The sequence below is a fragment of the Stomoxys calcitrans genome, chromosome 4 (genome assembly GCF_963082655.1).
Source record: "Stomoxys calcitrans chromosome 4, idStoCalc2.1, whole genome shotgun sequence".
In the NCBI taxonomy this organism is placed as follows: domain Eukaryota; kingdom Metazoa; phylum Arthropoda; class Insecta; order Diptera; family Muscidae; genus Stomoxys; species Stomoxys calcitrans.
In genome coordinates, this window is record NC_081555.1 from 171,724,820 (window position 1) to 171,745,697 (window position 20,878).

General features: G+C 31.0%; 1 protein-coding gene across 11 annotated transcripts in view; it reads left to right on the forward strand.

Annotated features, from left to right (window-relative positions):
* Positions 1-20,878, forward strand: part of LOC106090545 (AMP deaminase 2) — a 70,009-nt gene that overhangs the window by 44,674 nt on the left and 4,457 nt on the right. For 4 of the 11 annotated variants that reach the window (XM_013256772.2, XM_013256770.2, XM_013256771.2 and 1 more), the window contains 5 exons: positions 9,047-9,348; positions 13,232-13,279; positions 20,072-20,187; positions 20,266-20,360; positions 20,433-20,558. In XM_013256772.2, the coding sequence (XP_013112226.1) occupies positions 9,047-9,348; positions 13,232-13,279; positions 20,072-20,187; positions 20,266-20,360; positions 20,433-20,558 (687 nt within the window). Of the gene's footprint in view, positions 1-7,057; positions 7,136-9,046; positions 9,349-13,231; positions 13,280-20,071; positions 20,188-20,265; positions 20,361-20,432; positions 20,559-20,878 lie in introns of all 11 variants that reach the window. The other 7 variants (XM_059368062.1, XM_059368064.1, XM_013256776.2 and 4 more) reach the window with 3 other exon arrangements.

The window sequence follows — 20,878 nt, forward strand, 5'->3', positions numbered from 1 at the left end:
ATCAATCAAAGTAAGGGACTTGGACAGGGGTGCATCACATTAATCACAATAGTCAATCAAAGTAAAGGATTTCGACGCCGCTTGCGAGTAGGATATGAAAAAGGCGTTGAATAAATGCTACCAGGAGTAAACCATACAAATATGGATATTTTGAGACCAATTTCTAAAAATTTTTAAACTTTTTCACTTCATGGATTTCCTGGAAACATTCAAGTATTCCATGAAATCTTAAGTATTAGCGCGAAGAGTGTTTATAAACGCCATTTGATTTATTACGTATTAAATATTAAGTTAATCAATCAGCGATTAAGTCAATTCGGGCAATACATACTTCTAAAAGACATTATTCATTTTTGTCAAGTACATTATCATATATATTTCTTAGGAAAATAATTTTTTTTTTTTGATCCATAGCAAAAATATTGAAAATATTTCAGAAAACGATACACACACGCGCAGACAGTCCCTCTTAACATAAGTGACAAAAAGAAACACTTGATACAAATCACATTGGGGCTATTTTTATCGAAAATATTGAGTTAATAAAACACACGTCTTAATTTTTTGTCAAATTTGCCAAATTGATAACATTCGACAGATGTTAAAGTGTTAAAGGCATTTGCAGCCAAAAAACAAAAAAAAAAAAAATACAAAAGCAAGTAAAAACGCATTAAGTTTGGCAGTGCCGAATTTGGGATGCCCACCACCATGGATGTATTTATTACCCTATTTTATTATAACTCTACTATATCCTTGTTGGGGCCATCTGAACCACATTTGGTTTAGGTTCCGAGTAGCCTTATACAAGTTATAGATTATAATTTCATAGAAAATGGTTAATAAATAAGAGTTTTATGAGCGTAAGACCCTAAAATGGCAAATCGGACTAGACAGGTATATCCAAATAAGGTTAAATGTGGACCATACTCAGTTTGGATGTCGATTGGACTAGCCCAACTCACTACTCCAAATCGGGTACTAAATGGGCTTTTTATATGATCGTTCTATATGGCAGCTATATCTAAATAGGTTCTGCTCGGTTCCAAATTTAAGCGAAATCGGAATTTACATGCGCCTTTTACGTGCTTAAGACCCTAAGTCTGCAGATCGGTCTATATGGCAGCCATTAGGATCGTCAGCCCATTTGTGGGTGAAAGGGTTTAAAACGTTTAGAGAAGCATACAATTTAGGAAATTTTGTCAATTTCAACCTAGCTTTTTAAATTCTACGGGGATTATACTTTTCTCGGGATGCTCAGCCCATCCCCCAGAGGCCTATCTACGCTTATGTTGACAGCTATATCCAAATGTGGTCTGATGTGGACCATACTCGGTTCAGAAATCGAGTGGTCAATTTATATAGTCATTCTTATTAAAAAGTTTTGAAATCAATATTTACAAAGCTTCAAGATCTTATATATTTTTATATATATTATAGCTAATAAAATTAGTAACATTTGTATTTTATTTTAATGGCTTTAAAGGTAAAAAAAGAAGGGGAGAAACCTTTATTTAAACAGAAAATTCAAATATTATTTAAAAATACGTGCGATAATAATATGACTACTACGTGGGGTTAGTCATTTATTGTATATACAAACTATTTTTAATTTGCTGCGTCATTTATAATAACATATATTTTGTTAATTAAATATCTCTACATTCTTTTATCAGTTGATAAGAAGAATTTTCATTTTTGGCTCTATTGTTGTCTGTATTGTTTTCAATATAATCGATAATTCTTTCATATCCTGTTTCTGGAAATCGAGTGGCCTTGTCTTACTCATTGTCCCAAATCTCGGAGAAATCAAGTAATAAATGTGGCTTTTATGGGCTTAAGTTCCTGAATCCGCAGATCGGTCTATTTAGCAGCTATATCCAAATTTGGTCCGATCTGATCCATAAGTCCTTCAAATATAGCGTATCCTACTGCAACACACTGTTCCAAATGAATGTTCAGTGAAATCGGGCAATAAATGCAGATCTTATAGGCTTAATAATCTAAATAGAGCGATATGCGGATATATATTTACAATATATGGGAATTGTATGCAAAGGCAGGCGCCGATTCGGATTTGATTCCAGATCCATGGTTTCTTCCGATAAATGTCTTTTAATTTTATGCCGATTACGTTTTTGCTATACACTCAACGAAATTTATTATTCAAAATAGCAAAAATGTTTGGTAAATAAATTTTTTTTCATTGCTGAAAATGGGAAAGCAGACATGACAGCTGCTTCAGCAAACATAGTGCTGCTGTTTTGGCAAACATTTCGTACTGCTCAGCTAACAAAACCTGCTGTTTTAAATACAAAAATCTGCTTAAATATTGAAATAAAATTTTCTGAAATGAAAAATGTCTTGCTTCTTAAAATTTTCTGAAATGAAAAATGTCTTGCTTGGTAGTATATTCATTTTGTCATTCCATGGAAATTTCCATTTCCGACCCTTTAAAGTATATATATTCTTGATAAGCGGAAAAATTTAAGACGATCTAGACATGTCCGTCCGTCTGTCTGTTGAAATCACGCTACAGTCTTTAAAAATAGAGAAATTGAGATGAAACTTCGCCCAGATTCTTTTTTTATCCATAAGCAGGTTAAGTTCGAAGATGGGATATATCGGACTATATCTGGATAAAACCCCCATGTAGACCGATCAGCCGATTTAGGGTTTGAGGCCTATAAAAGCCACATCTATTATCCGATTTTGCTGAAATTTGGGACAGTGAGTTATGTTAGGCCCTTCAACATCCTTCGTCAATTTGGCCCAAATTGGTCCAGATTTAGATATAGCTGCCATTAAAACCGATCCTCCGATTTAGGGTCTGAGACCCATAAAAGCCACATTTATTATTTAATTTTGCTGAAATTTGGGACAATAAGTTGTGTTAGGCCCTTCAACATCCTTCGTCAATTTGGCCCAGATCGGTCTAGATTTGGATATAGCTGCTATTAAGACCGATCCTCCGATTTAGGGTCTGAGACCCATAAAAGCCACATTTATTATTCAATTTTGCTGAAATTTGGGACAATAAGTTGTGTTAGGCCCTTCAATATCCTTCGTCAATTTGGCCCAGATTGGTTCAGATTTGGATATAGCTGCTATATAAACCGATCCTCCGATTTAGGGTCTTAGGCCCATAAAACCCACATTTATTATCCAATTTTGCTGAAATTTGGGACAGTGAGTTGTGTTATGCCCTTCGACATATTTCTTTAATTTGGCCTTGATCGATTCAGATTTGAATAAAGTTCCCATATAAACCAATCTCCCGATTTGAGTTCTTGAGCCCTTGGAAGCCCCAATTTGGCTAACATTTTGCAGATAGTGTTCCGTTATGACTTCCAACAACTGTGTCAAGTTCGGTCCAAATCAGTCTATAACCTGATAAAGCTCCCATATAAACCAATCTCCCGATTTGACTTCTAGAGCCCATGAAAGCCACAATTTTTGTCCGATTTGGCTAACGTTTTGCAGATAGTGTTCTGTTATGACTTCCAGCAACTGTGTCAAGTACGGTCCAAATCGGTCTATAACCTGATATAGCTCCGATATAAACTGGTCTCCCGAATGACTTCTCAAACCCTTATAAGCCTCATTTGTGTCCGAATTGGCTGAAATTTTGCATGTAGTGTTCTGTTATGACTTTTAGCAACTGTACTAAGTAAAGTCCAAATCGGGCTATAACCTGATATAGCTCCCTTATGAACCGATCTGCTGGTTTGACTCTTTTGAGACCGAATCGGCTGAAATTTTGCATGCGGTGTTCTGTTACAACTTCCAAAAACTTAGCAAGGTTTTTCTTGCTGTTGCCACCATAGTGCAGAGATTAGCGTGTCCACCTATGACAGTTGGGTTCGAATCCTGGCGAGAACATCACAAACAATTTTCAGCGGTGATTGTATCCTCTAATTTTGCAGATATTTCTGAGGTACTCATTGATATGGTATATATGGATCATGTAAAAATTTCTCCACAAATATGTGGCGCACTGCGGCACGCCTTTGGTGGGACTCGGCTATAAAAAAGAGGCCCCTTATCATTGAGCTTAAACTTGAATCGGACGGCATTCATTGATATGTGAGAAGTTTATCCCTGTTCTTTTTTAATGGAATGCTCATGGAAAAATTTGCATTGCATGAAAATAAGTAAAAAGGCATTAAGTTCCGCCGGAGCGAACTTTGGATACCCACCACCTCTGGTATATATGTGGGATTTGGACCAAACTCGGAACGGACGTCGAGTCTTATAAAAATCCACGTTTTAGTTTGTAAAACAGAATATTGGTCTTTTATAGCAACTATTGGGTTGTAATTGCATTCTTTCTTCTGTCAGTTATCAGCTGTTACTTTTAGCTTGCTTTAGAAAAAAGTGTAAAAAAAGTATATTTGATTAAAGTTCATTCTAAGTTTTATTAAAAATGCATTTACTTTCTTTTAAAAAATCCGCAATTACTTTTTGGGCAACCCAATATATCCAAATACAATTAGATCGGAACCATATAGGATGTGGATGTCAAGAAGCCTAACATAGTTCATGGAAAATTTCAGCGAAATGGGAAAATCGGTCTATATGGCAGCTATATCCGAATATAGCAAAAATTCAGCGAAGTCAGATAAGAAATGTGGCTATAATGAGTTTAATACCTTAAGTCGGTGGGTTGGTATATAAGGGGGCTTTATCAAGATTTAACTTAACCTGCCTTTGGACACAAAAAGAATCTTTGTAAAGTTTTAGTTAATTATCTCCATTTTTAAAGACTTTAGCTGGATTTCAACAGACAGACGGACGGACATGGCCAAATCTTAGATTTTTACGATGATCAAGAATATATACACAATATATGGTCGGAAATGGATATTTCGATTTGTTGCAAACGGAATGACAAATTGAATATACCCCCATTCTTCAGTGATGGGTATAAAAAGCTGTATGGAATGTAAATAGCCACTGAGACATACATATCTATTTGCCTACTGGTCAATATCACATTCAAAAATTTCCTTAAATCTGGCTGTGCCAACATTTTTGTTTTTGTCTACCTATGAGAGATACAAATGTACATTTGCCTAGTGGTCAAGAAACTTCCAGAAATCAGCATGTGCCAACATTTTTTGTTTTTTTGTCTACCTATGTAAGTGTGCAATGAATGACAAAGTATTGTCCCTTATTACTTTCCGCTACTGCGAGCAAACCCCTTCGTTTGGTTTTTCGGATATTTTACCCTTATCCAATTTTCGTGTATAGTGTATTTCCGTCTATCCGTCTGTGCGTCTGTCTGTTGTAATCACTCTGCAGCCTTCAAAAATTGAGATATTGAGCTGAAATTTGGCACAGATATGTCTTTTTGATGCACGCTGGTTAAGTTCTTGAACGGGCCATATTTGGATATAGCTGCCATATAGACCGATCTGCCGATAAAGGGTCTGAAGCCCATAAAAGCTTTATTTATTACCCGATTTCGCTGAAAGTTAAAATAGTGGGTTATTTTAAGCCTCCCGACATCTGACCTAATTATGGTTCAGATCGGACTATATTTAGATATAGCTGCCATATAGACCGATTTCCCGATAAAGGGTCTGACGATCTAACATCTTTATTTATTACCCGAATTCGCTGAAATTTGACACAGTTGGTTATTTTAAGCCTCCCGATATCTGACCTAAATATGGATTAGGTCGACCTATGTTTAGATATAGCTGCCATATAGACCTATCTCCCGATAAAAGGTCTGAAGCCCATAAAAGCTTAATTTATTACCCGATTTCGCTGAAATTTAAACAGTGGGTTATTTTAAGCCTCCCGACATCTGACCTAAATATGGATTAGATCGGACTATATTTAGATATAGCTGCCAAAAAGGCCAATATTTTGTGTTTATTTCTTCTAACAAACTCATCATAAACTAAAAATCAGTCATTTTCAGCAAACAACTGACTTTTTAGTTGTAAACCTGTTGTTCTGAAATTTCGGAACTACTGCTGTAATAGCAGCAAGATTAACTTCTAACAATCAGTAGACAGTGTTTGCTATTTTTAACAAACTTTTTTCTATTAGTGTAAGATTTTTATTTTTTCATGCAGAGTGATTACAGCTGCAGAGTGATTACAGCTGATGGAAAGACACACGGACATCGTTAAATCGTCTTAGAATTTTTCCACGATCCGAAATACACATATATAGTTTGTAGGGTCGAAAATTGATATTTCGATGTGTTGCATACGGAATGACTAAACCCCTATCTATTGGTATCTTGAGTGATTTTGCGTTTTATTTATTTTTTATGGAGATTAGTATTTAATAAGAAAAGCAAAGCCACGACAATATCGACAAGTTGACAAAGTGAATTAGTAGCATTCAATCGCGTTATAGCTTTTTGAACATTCCGTAAATATTAGAGTTGGGATTATTTTTCACACGTCAATTTTTGTTTTGATAAAAAACTTACAAGAACATAAAACATACGTATATAACGGTTTTAAATATTTTTGTGTGTGTGTGTGTGTAAAGAGTTTTTCTTGTTGAGAATGTATTAAAACAATTTGAGGGTTCATATTGTGCGTACCGATGTATTTAAAGTTTTTCAACATCCTTGTATACAAATACATGTTTATCTTTGAAAAAATTCTTAAATTTGATTTTTAGATAATTTACTACCGTAAGCATCATATAACGTACCATTCGTCACATTTTCGAATGGCTTGTAAAATGTAGAAAAAACTATAACAGCCCAAAAATAAAATTCTTTAGCTTTGTTACCCCCTATAAGACCAACTACCATAGACAATTGAACTTAAATGAAAATTGAAGAGGAAATAAATAGTGAATAAATGAAAAATTGCGTGCCATTGGAGATGTATTTTTGACAAATGTTTTCTGGCAGGACAATTATTAGATTAACCTCATTTCCCTTTAAAGCCTAAACAAACCTCATAGATTACAAAATAATCAACATTGTAAAGGGAAAAACAAACAAAACTAATTTTGAGCAAATTTACTTATTGACTTTATCAAATAAATGCGAATTTTTGTCATTGTTTGTTTGTTATTCAAGTAGCGAGGAGCTCAAACTATAGAAAATGTCATTCCGAGACGATTGTTATAAATTTCGAAATAAGAACTATGCAATAAGGTAATAATTTCAAAAAAATTAAAATTTTAATAATAAAAGTAGAAATGGTAGAGATTGCTATAGCAAATAATAAAAATATCAAATTGTATATAAAGAAATTTTATTGTGGTAATTTATGCTAGAAGACCTAAACCTATTAAGTAGTGTTAAATAAATTCAATTAATTGTGCTATATAAAAATTCATTTAAATTGTGCCTCAAGTTGAAATTTAATATAATTTATTTTTAAAATTAAAGATTTTTACTAAAAAGTTAAATAAAAACAAGTAAAAGGGTGCTAATTTCGGCCGGGCCGAATCTTAGATACCCTCCACCATGGATTCCGACCATAATTGCACTGAATGTTGGAGACCATAGTAGAAATCGTTGTGTGAAATTTCATCCAATTCGAACAAAAATTGCGCCCTTAAGGGTCCAAAGAAGTAAAATAGGGAGTTGGAAGTGATATCAAAACACCACGCTCAAAATTTCAGGTAAATCGGACGAGATTTGCGCCCTCTAGAGGCTCAAGAAGTCAAGACCCAAGATCGGTTTAAAAACAACTATATCAAAACATGGTCCGATTTGGCCCATTTACAATCCCAACCGACATACACTAATAAAAAGTATTTGTGCAAAATTTCAAGCGGTTAGCTTTACTCCTTCGAAAGTTAGCGTGCTTTCGACAGACAAACGGACGGACGGACATGGCTAGATCGACTTAAAATGTCATGAGGATCAAGTATATATATACTTTATGGGGTCCTAGACAAATATTTTGAGGAGTTACAAACAGAATGACGAAATTAGTATTCCCCTATTCTATGGTGGAGGGTATAAAAACTAGTTTAAAACAAGTAAAAGCGTGCTAAGTTCGCCCGGGCCGAATCGTGGGAACCCATCACCATGGATTTTGCTAAAATATAGGAGCTATATCTGGTTATTTAGATCGTACTTGGCACAGTTGTTGAGAGTCATAACAGGACACCACACGCAAAATTTCAGCCAAATCGGACAAAAAATTCCGCCTTCCAGAGGCTCAAGAAGCCAAATCGGGAGATCGGTTTATATGGGAGCTATATCGGAATATGAACCGATATGGTCCATTTACAATCCCAATTGAGCTGCATCAATATTTGGCATCTGTGTAAAATTTCAAGCGGCTAGCTTTACGCGTTCGACTGCTATCGTAATTTCGACAGACGGACATGGCTAGTTCGACTCAGAATGGCGAGACGATCAAGAATATATATATATATACTTTATTGGGTCCTAGATCAACATTTCAAGATGTTACAAACGGAAGGACTAGATTAGTACACCCCCATCCAATTGTGGTGGGTATAAAAGGATACAAAACAAATATGTTTCGCATATATCAAGTTCTTTGCCTCGTATCTCTTTATAGGCAAACAAAGGATAATCGATAAGTATTGCTATGCTATTGGAACTATATCAGCGTATGAACTGTGCAAAAATTGCATCCAAATCGGATTAGAATTGCTCCCTCTAGAGGTTCAAGAAGTTTATGCGGAAGATCGGTTTATATCGGAGCTATATCTAAATATTGAGCGATATGGGCAATTTCCCATCCCAACCGAACTACTCTAATAAGAAGTAGTAGAAGTTTCATGCGCCTAACTTTACTCCTTCGAAAGTTATAGTGCCTTTCACAGACAGATCGTCTTTAAATGCCATGGCGATCAAGAATACATATACTTCATGGGAACTCAGACAAATATTTCGATATGTTACAAACGGAATGACGATGTTAGTATACCCCCATCCTATGGTGTAGGGTATAAAAATTAATGTCTAATTTCTATTGCTGAAGTTTTTATAGTTAGTTTAATTTAATAGTAATTTTCAAGTTTATGATTGTTTAAATATGAAATTTCTTCTAAAATTTCTTTCCCCTTTTTTCACTTGCAGTGCCATGACTGATAAGCACTCCATACAAGGTGACACCGCGGATGATACCATCAATATTGTGGACCATGATATGATACCAAATTTCCAGCGTGTCTCCATCTCGGGCGAGGATACCAGCGGTGTACCTTTAGAGGATTTAGAAAGGGCTTCCACCCTATTGATACAGGCCTTAGAAATGCGTTCACGTTACATGTCCATTTCGGAACAGTCATTTCCCACAACCACATTGCGTTTCCTGAAGACCGTACACGAAAGTGATCGTTTCAATAAAATTCAATATGAAGATCGTAAATCGATTGCCGGTAAGTGAATATTGGATTTATGGTTTTTGTGGTTGCTTTTGTTATACTTTGTTCGATGTTTTGTATACTTTTTTTTTTTGAAATATATATTTACGAAAATATTTATACATATTTAATATAAATGCTAATTGTATATTATAAAAAATAATTATGTATTTATATATTTTTTTTGTTATTTTTTTCTTTTTTTTTTAATCATCACTTATTTTATGGTTTGTACAGCAATTGTTGTTGAATTATTGTAAGAGGTGTGTTAATGAAACATATTCCACCGAGCACATGTCATATTTTCCTTTCAATCCTTTTCCTATTAATCTTAGCAGTGTTGCACATACTATATATGCAAATATGTATGTACTTAAATCTACATTTTTTAAATTGTTATGTATATCTAATGTTTTTTTGTTTTGTTGATGGGCTTTTTTGGTCAGGTTGAGGATTTTTTAAATAAAACAAATCGTTTTCATTTTTTCTCTCGACGTTTCGTTGGTTATTTTTTCCAACTTCATCAGGACAGAGTTTATTGAAGTTCGATTAATTTTACATCTTCGTTGAATTACTTATATTACTATAAAAACTGGACACCACGACACAGAAAATATAATAATATAAATAATTGCACTTTGAGGGAAGTATATAAAGTCTAAACTTATTACTAATATCACAGAACAGTCGTTTTCAAGTTATTGCAATGGATTCCATTGCAATAACTTGAAAACGACTGTTCTGTGATATTAGTAATAAGTTTAGACTTTATATACTTCCCTCAAAGTGCAATTATTTATATTATTATATTTTCTGTGTCGTGGTGTCCAGTTTTTATAGTAATATAAGTAATTCAACGAAGATGTAAAATTAATCGAACTTCAATAAACTCTGTCCTGATGAAGTTGGAAAAAATAACCAACGAAACGTCGAGAGAAAAAATGAAAACGATTTGTTTTATTTAAAAAATCCTCAACCTGACCAAAAAAGCCCATCAACAAAACAAAAAAACATTAAATATTCACATTGGTCATCAAAAACACAAAAACAAAATGTTATGTATATCATTGTAGACATTTTTATAGGTAATTCTTAATCTGTATACCCTCCACCATATGATACAAATATAACAAGTACGAGCGTGCTAAATTCGGCCGGCCGAATCTTATATACCCTCCATCATCTATCGCATTTGCCGAGTTCTTTGCGCGGTATCTCTTTTCAGGTAAACAAAGAGTAATGGTTAATAACTGTTATGCTATTGGAGCTATATTAAGTTATAGTCCGAGTCGGACCATAAATAAGTTGAATGCTGAACATTGTAGAAGTCATTGTGTAATATTTCAGTCCTTTCCGATAAGAATTACGCCTTGTAGGGGCTCAAGAAGCAAAATCGGGAGATCGGTTTACATGGGAGCTTTATCAAGCTATAGATCGATTCAGACCCTATTGGACACGTATGTTGAAGGTCATGGGAGAAGCGGTTGTACAAACTTTTCTCCAAATCGGATAAGAATTGCGCTCTCTAGAGACTCAAGATTTGCCTCATACTTAGCACAGTTGTTGGAAGTTATAACAGAACACCGCACGCAAAATTTCAGCCAAATCGGATGAGAATTGCGCCCTCTAGCGGCTCAAGAAGTAAAACCCCAAGATCGGTTGCCATATAGGCAGCTATATCAGGTTATGAACCTATTTGAACCATACTTAACACAGTCGTTGGAAGCAATACTAAAACACCACTTGCAAAATTACATCCAAATCGGATCAGAATTGCGCCCTCTAGCAGCTCCAAAAGTCAAGATTGAAGATCGGTTTATATGACAGCTTTACCAGGTTGTGAACCGATTTGAACCATACTTAGCACAGTTGTTGGAAGTGATACCAAACAACACCACGTTTAATATTACATCCAAATCGAATAAGAATTGCGCCCTCTAATGGCTCAAGAAGTCAAAACCCAAGAACGGTTTATATGGCAGCTATTGGATTGCCCAAAAAGTAATTGCGGATTTTTTAAAAGAAAGTAAATGCATTTTTAATAAAACTTAGAATGAACTTCAATCAAATATACTTTTTTCTAAAGCAAGCTAAAAGTAACAGCTGATAACTGACAGAAGAAAGAATGCAATTTCAGAGTCACAAGCTGTGAAAAAATTTGTCAACGCCGACTATATGAAAAATCCGCAATTACTTTTTGGGCAACCAATATATCAAAACATGGACCGATTTGGTTCATTTACAATCCCAACCGACCTACACTAATAAAAATATTTGTGCAAAATTTCAAGCGCCTAGTTTTACTCCTTCGAAAGATAGAGTGCTTTCGACAGACAGATGGACGCACGGACGGACATACGGACAGACAGACGGACGGACATGGCTAGTTCGACTTTCGATGTCATGCTCATCAAGAATATATATTCTTAATGGGGTTTTAAACGCACATTTTGAGGTGTTACAAACAGAATGACGAAAATTGTATGGGGGTATACTATGGTGGAGGGTATAATAACATTATCATTCTGTTTATAACTTTTCGAAAAATTGGCCTAAGACCACATGAAGTAAATTGTATATACACATATTCATTCGTATTTCCTTCAAGGTGTCTGTCTGTTTTTTTTTCAAAAGCAGTGTGGTTTGGTTTTGTTTATGGATATGCTGAGTTAGATAAAATTTCATATTTTCCTAAAGTTTTGCCATTTTCCACGATATTCGCAACTTTAGCCATCGTTAAGAGGTTTGCCTGAAAAATGCTATAAACATCTCGCATATGAACCCAGACATCAATCTAGAGATCAATCCTTACAGTGAATTCACACCCGGCTATCTACCTTTATTTGAGTCATTTGAAAATACCTCAATATTCCTCAACCTAATCTGCTTTATACTGCTGCTCCCCCAAGGGAAGTGCCAATACTTGCAATTCTATTAAATAGATTTTATCAAATTTTTGCCTCTTTATTAATATTTTAATTTTCAATTTTCTGTCCGCAATTTCTAGATGTGATTGTTAATTTTAAGAACATTACTAATTTGCCTCTGTTAACTTTCGAATTGTAAATATATATTTTATCTGCACTTATAAATGTATGTATATATTCATATTTTATTTATTTTTTTTTTTTTAATTTACTTTGAATGTAGATGGTTTGTAACCAAATGATTGTAAACTTTAATCTAAAGTTATATTCAAAATTTTTCTTAAAAATATTTCATGTTCTAGAGTAGGCAATTTCACTTTGTAGATGTGTATATTCCCAAACACCAGTACGACATTAAGAAATTAGATTTAATATTCCCCTCCTTACATACCAACAAATTGTACTTACTTTACTTTACCAACAAAGCGTACAAACCATAAAAAACTCAAAGATTTTTGTAATAGCTATTTTTCAATATTTTATATTCAAAATTTTGCAGATATAAAACAATATTTTTTCAAAAATATTGCTTCTACTGCAACATAGTTAATTTGATTTAAACATTTCTTCAATCCTTCAAAAATTATTTAATGAAGTTTCTTCTAGAGTTCCGTAATGATTTATTAACTCTTAAAGAACACCTGATATCCTTCAGAAAGAATATCATATATTCTATGCCATTTCGCTTGCTAGATTTTTTAAGAATTTGACTTAAATATCTTTCCTTTAATAGTTTTTTTTCATCTAATACAATATCCATTCGTTTATAGAAAAAAACTCTTCTTAGGTTTTTCTCAAAAATTAAGCATAATACATTTCTCAAAAGAAATAAAAATCTATGTTATTCTTATACTTTCTGTCCTTCTGTTTCAGTTAGTTTTAATTTGTTTGTTATTTATAATTATTTTGTCCTTATATTTCCTTTATTTTGACTTGTATACATCTTGATTTCATTCATTATTCTTTTATAGAATTAATCCGCAAGATCAGTCTACCAATGATCCATTTGCCACCCAGAGGTACAACATGATCTCTCTCTTTCTATCTCTCTCTCTCTTTCTCGTTCAATTACAAATAAGTTGTAAAGAATTTATGATTTATTTTTTCGTTTGAATTTTAGTTTTTCTTTTTCTGTTACTTGTTTCCCTTGCACTTGAGTTTGTTTTTAAACAAATTATTATGTTTTGAATTGTTTTTATTTTTTAGTTTTCATCTGTTTACTTTTATGCATTTCAAACGTAGATAGACGCTTTTTGCATATAAAGAAATGTGTTTTTGAACATGCCTGTACTTAATTGAAACCAAAGAAAAAAACAAATAAAATCGAATTAAATAAAGTATTCTATATAAAAATAAAAGAAATAAAATAAACCCAAATAAATAAATAAAGTCCTATATATTAAAATAAAACCAGTAAGGAAGGGCAAAAGTCGGGCGGTGCCGACTGTATAATACCCTTCACCTACCATATAAGTACAATGTGGTAGCTATATCCAATTCTGAACCAATTTTGATGGACCTCGGCGGATGTTTTCAGACGTGTTATTAAACAATCTCTATCAAATTTGGAGCAATTATGTCCAAAGTGTAATAACTACGGTTGAAAAATTACAACATTATTGCAAATTACCCAAAATCTGACGAACATATATATGGGAGCTAATTCTAAACCGATTTCTAGCAAACTTCTCAGATAATGTGGTAGTTGTCGAGGAAAGCGTTTTGCAAAATTTTGCTAAGATTGGTCAAACAATGCACTTGAAGTGGGTCTTGGGGTAAAAATCTAGCGATATATATATATATATATATATATATATATAAGAGCTATATCTAAATCTGAAACGATTTCCAGCAAACTTCTCAGACACTGTGAGAATCGTTAAGGAAAGCTTCGTACGAAGTTTTGGGAAGATTGGTCAATAAATGTGCTTGCAGTGGCTCTAGGAGTGAAAATCGGGCGATATATGAGAGCTATATCTAAATTTGGACCGATTTCCATGAAACTCACCAGTAATGTCGAAAGTCATAAAAAAATCTTTCCTGCCAAATTTCGAGAGAATCGGCAATTTTATTGCATTATTACTGAAAATCGGACGAATATATATATGAGAGCTATATCCAAATCTGAACCGTTTTTTCCCAATGTCAATAAGTTTCGTCTCTAGACCGAAAAACATGCTTGTACCAAATTTGACAATCGGATGAAAATTGCGTCCTGTACTTTGTACACAAATTAACATGGACAGACAGACAGACGGACATCGAATCAGAAAGTGAATCTGAGTCGATCGGTACAGTTATCAAATGATCTATCTATCTTCCTTTTGAGTGTTACAATACCCTGTACCATAGCAGTGGTGTAGGGTATAAAAATGAAATTGTGTTTGTTTGTTTGTTTGTGTGTTTGTTTGTTCCGTATAGATTCAAAAACGGCTGAACCGATTATCTTGAAATTGTCAAAGATTGTGTTAGTTGATCTGGAAGTAAAACATAGGCTATATACAATAATTTGTTGATATCGGAAGGGGGGCGGACCCTCCCCCTAATCCCAAAAGTAGCACCCAAAAATAAAAGTGTACCGATCAGAACAATATGGGATTCAAATAAGAGGTATTCAGGTATAGAATACGAATATTAAAAATTGGGTCCGAATAACTGTAACTCCAAAACCCCCAAAATAGGTTCATTGGACGAGCATGACAATATGGGACTGAAATGAAAGGTATTCGGGATTAGATTACGAATGTGACCAGTGTGGACCGATAAAGACAATATGGATATCAAATGAAAGGTATTGAAGAGTAGAATACGAATATGAATACGAAATTGGATCCAAGTATCCAGGAAGCAGCCCTAACCCCAAAATGTCTAAAAGCAGACAAATTGGTCGTCCATATCAATATGTGGCTTAAATGAAATGTATTTGGCAGTAGATTACGAATGAATTTTCATAAATTCAATGAATTTTCATAAATTCAATGAATTTTCATAAATTCAATGAATTTTCATAAGTTCAATGAATTTTCATAAATTCAAAGAATTTTCATAAATTCTATGAATTTTCATAAATTCAATGAATTTTCATAAATTCAATGAATTTTCATAAATTCAATGAATTTTGATAAATTCAATGAATTTTCCTAAATTCTATGAATTTTTATAAATTTAATGAATTTTCACAAATTCAATGAATTTTCATAAATTCAATGAATTTTCATAAATTCAATGAATTTTCATAAATTCAATGAATTTTCAAAAATCCAATGAATTTTCATAAATTCAATGAATTTTCAAAAATTCAATGAATTTTCATAAATTCAATGAATTTTCATAAATTCAATGAATTTTCATAAATTCAATGAATTTTCATAAATTCAATGAATTTTCATAAATTCAATGAATTTTCATAACTTTCAATGAATTTTTATAAATTCAATGAATTTTCGTAAATTCAATGAATTTTCATAAATTCAATGAATTTTCATAAATTCAATGAATTTTCATAAATTCAATGAATTTTCATAAATTCAATGAATTTTCACAAATACAATGAATTTTCATAAACTCAATGAATTTTCACAAATTCAATGAATTTTCACAAATTAATGAATTTTCATAAATTCAATGAATTTTCATAAATTCAATGAATTTTCATAAATTCAATGAATTTTCATAAATTCAATGAATTTTCATAAATTCAATGAATTTTCACAAATTCAATGAATTTTCATAAATTTTATGAATTTTCATAAATTCAATGAATTTTCATAAATTAAATGAATTTTCATAAATTCAATGAATTTTCATAAATTCAATGAATTTTCATAAATTTAATGAATTTTCATAAATTAAATGAATTTTCATAAATTCAATGAATTTGAATCAATTTTCATAAAATCTATAAATTTTCATAAATTCCATAAATGTTTATAAATTCTATGAATTTTTATAAATTTTATAAACTTTCGTAAATTCTATGAATTTTCATAAATTCTATAAATTCTCACAATTTCTATATATATTATTAAATCCTTTAAATTTTCCATGAACTTTCATAAATACTATAAATTTTTAAAAATTCAATAAACTTTCATAAGTTTTATGAATTTTTATAAATTCTATAAATTTTCAGGAATCTTATGAATTTTCATATGTTCTATAAATTTTTATAAATTCTATAAATTTTTATACACTTTTATGAATTTTCATAAATTCTATGAATTTTAATTAATTTTAAGATTTTTTTATAAAAAATTTTCATAATTGCTTGATTCTATGGAAAAAGTGAAAATACTTTTCTGTTTCAACTTTTGTAATAAGGTAAATTATAAAATGTTCAGGCATGATAAAAACATATTTTTTGTTATTTGTTTTCTTTTAGTTTGTTATATTTTGATTTTTTAGTTTTTTATTTATATATTTATTTGTTTTCTTTTCGCTTTGTTAATTGAATGATACACCAAGAGTTTGAACATGTTTGTTACTGAAAATGCCTTAAATTCACTAAAAAAACAAAGATCGCTTCGTTGCAATATTTATTGTATAGTTTGCCTTTTAAGGATACACAGAAAAAATAAAAACAATGAAATTGATATAGTATCTCCAGAAAATCTATCTAATTTAAAGTTAAATATATTTGTGTTCAAATTGGATTGTTTTAAATATTTGACCTATTTTCAATAAAAAAAAAACAAAAAACATATGTGTGTTCGCTTAAAAAAGAAGCCTTTTATGGGATTCTTCTTTTCACTTTTCTTTTGAATTATTATTTTCAAATGTTATTTTTTTCTGTGTATCCAAGTCCATGTTCTGTATTCGAAAGTTGCCTCTTTAGCCATGTGTTATACACCAAACACTGCCCTTTTGTCAAATGTTGAATTATTTTCGAATTACTCTTTTCCAAACATTGCAAAAAAAACCTACAGAGCACCATACTTTGTACAAGAGTCCATAAACAATTCTATATTTTGGACTTGAACAGAACATCATTGTAGTTGTAGGTGATTTTTAATAAGCAATTATCAGTAATAGTTGAATTACAACAACAACAAATATCAAGAATTATTTTAACATCATGAAAACCACCTTACACAAAAGGTCCAATTATCATTTTCCATATATAGCGCATATTACAATACATACATACAATTACTATACATTGAAACAAATCAAATTACATTGTCGTTATTTTTATTGATTTCTAAATTGGCATTTGCAACTAGCCGTTTTGTAGATTATTAATGAAAGGAAATCAATGAAAATAACCATTATGTTCTGCACAAAAATTGAGTTGCAAGGCATATGGAAATTTGAAAAATTATATTTTTTTAAACTTCCAAAAATTCAAAGATTTTGTACAAAATATATGAATTATCAAAAATTAAATGAATAAAATCTGAATTTTGAAAATGTTATGGAATATATGCATTTTCGAAAATGCTTTGTCTTTTCGTAAATTTAAAGAATTTTTATTAATTCTATGAATTTTCCTTAATTCTATGAATTTTCCTAAATTCTATGAATTTTCCTAAATTTTATGAATTTTCCTAAATTCTATGAATTTTCCTAAATTCTATGAATTTTCCTAAATTCTATGAATTTTCCTAAATTCTATGAATTTTCCTAAATTCTATGAATTTTCCTTAATTCTATGAATTTTCCTAAATTTTATGAATTTTTTTAAATTCTATGACCTCCTAAATTCTATGAACTTTCCTATATTCTATGAATTTTCCTAAATTCTATAAATTTTCTTAAATTCTATGAATTTTTATTAATTCTATGAATTTTCCTAAATTCTATGAATTTTCCTAAATTCTATGAATTTTCCTAAATTCTATGAATTTTCCTAAATTCTATGAATTTTCCTAAATTCTATGAATTTTCCTAAATTCTATGAATTTTCCTAAATTCTATGAATTTTCCTAAATTCTATGAATTTTCCTAAATTCTATGAATTTTCCTAAATTCTATGAATTTTCCTAAATTCTATGAATTTTCCTAAATTCTATGAATTTTCCTAAATTCTATGAATTTTTCTTAATTCTATGAATTTTCCTAAATTCTATGAATTTTCCTAAATTCTATGAATTTTCCTAAATTCTATGAATTTTCCTAAATTCTATGAATTTTCCTAAATTCTATGAATTTTCGTAAATTCTATGAATTTTCGTAAATTCTATGAATTATCGTAAATTCTATGAATTTTCGTAAATTCTATGAATTTTCGTAAATTTTCCTAAATTCTATGAATTTTCGTAAATTCTATTAATTTTCGTAAATTTTCCTCTAATCTTCGTGTTTTCCTAAAATCTTCGAGTTTTCCTAAATTCTACGAATTTTTCTAAATTCTTTAAATTTCCCTAAAATCTATGATTTTTTTAAAATTCTACGATTATTCTTAATTACCTTAGTTAATTATCTTCCCTGATTTTGTAGACTTCTTTAAACTCTACAAATTTTTATAAACTCTAAGAAATTTGATAAATTTTCATAAATTCTACGAATTTTATATTTTTTATGAATTTATGAATTCTTATAAATTCTTAGGAAGCCATAGGTGTGTGTATTTCTAAATTCTATGATTTTCTACAATTTTAAGAATTCTTCTGAATATAATGTATTTTTTCCTAAATTTAATGAATTTTCCTAATTCAATGTAGTTTCTTAACTCAATATATTTCCTAAATTATAAGAATTTTTCTTAATCCTAGAAATTTTCTAAATTCTATGAATTTTACTAAGTTCTGCGTATTTTCCTTAATTCCATGAAAATTCCTAAATTCAATGAGTTTTCATAAATTGCATGAATTCTCACAAATTCTATGAACTTTCATAAATTCTATGAATTTCCCCTTTATTCAATAAATTCATAAGTTGAATAAATTTTATGAACTTTCTTGGTTTTTGTTTTTGTAAAAATTTGAAAATGCCATAATTCCCATAAATTATCTGAATAAGGAAAATAAATCCCAATACTATACACGAAAGAAAACAAATCTTTTAAAAAATGCAATGCTCATCCGTGTTAAATTTATGGCAAGCATATGAAGAAATCGTGCGTCAAGATACATACATATTTTTTATATATATGCATTTAAAGGTCAATGGCTAATCATGGTGAAATGATTTTGTTTGTTCTCAGCTTTAGCCTCAAATAGATATCGAATGGGAACAGTCAATAGCAGGTGTTAGAATTTTTGTTTTTTTATCGAATATTAAAAAAATTTGAAAAGCCAAGTGAAAAAAAAATCTTAAAATATTGGCCGAATTCTTATATGTGCAGAGACATCAAACAAAACATGCATAATTACATCCACACTTTTAGATAAACATCTCATAACAATATTCTTATGTTTCCATTCCATATTTAGCGGAATTGGCAAACATAAATGTGCCTTAATCAAATGTTATGTAGTTTGTTTTGATTCTACTTGTTTAATACAAAATATTGAGATAAGTTAATACATAAGCATAATTTATTTTCTTTTACTAAAATATGTGTGATTGATTTTATTTTCATTGTATGTCTCTGTCTATTATTGAGTATGTTTTTGTAAAATGAAAGACTTTTTAACTTATTGCAAATCCATTTCATTTGTTTTCACATGCCATCCAACACCATAAACGAAATTTTTTCCAAATACAAACAATCAACTCCGAAAAACTACAACAAAAAATGCAATTTTATTGCACTTTTTTCTGAAAATAAAATCTATAAAACGCACTGCGTCCAACATCATCACCAACACCAATAATTTTGGAAAATTTTGAAACTCTCACCATCACCTATCATCACACACCGTATGTAGATCACCCCATACACCCACCGACGGAGACCAGTGATCCTTGGGATATAGAATTTCCCGCTGACAAAAAGTATGATATTCGCGCAGTAGATGGTGTGTACAATGTTTTTCAGAATGCGGTAAGTCGGGAGAGTTGAGGGGAGCTTGAATGCAGAACCTGTTTTCAAAAATTCATTTTCTTTAACACGTATATATAGGATTCCCAAGAGCCCATGATACAAAATTATCCCAAACTTAAGGACTTTTGTAATGATATGCAAATAATGTGCAACATGATTGCCGATGGACCCTTGTAAGTACAGATTTGACATGAAGTATGAAGAAAAATCAAAATATCTCTTTTCTTTTTCTTTATTTTTTTAAGAAAATCTTTCTGTTACCGTCGTCTGTGCTATTTATCTTCCAAATTTCAATTGCATGTTTTACTTAACGAATTGAGAGAACTGGCTTCTCAAAAGGCCGTGCCACATAGAGATTTTTATAATATAAGGTGAGTAAAATTAATATTTTCTTGTAATTAAACCAAATAAGGCAATTTCTACAAAAATTCAAGTGTTTTCATATATTCAATGAATTTTCATAAATTCAATGAATTTTCATAAATTCAATGAATTTTCATAAATTCAATGAATTTTCATATATTCAATGAATTTTCATATATTCAATGAATTTTCATAAATTAAATGAAATAATTTAAATTAGTTTTCATAAATTCACAAATTCTTATGAATATTCATAAATTTGTACGAATTTTCATTTCGCCTTACTTTTGAAAGTTCTTTGCTGTGCAATTCTTTGAATAGAAAGCAT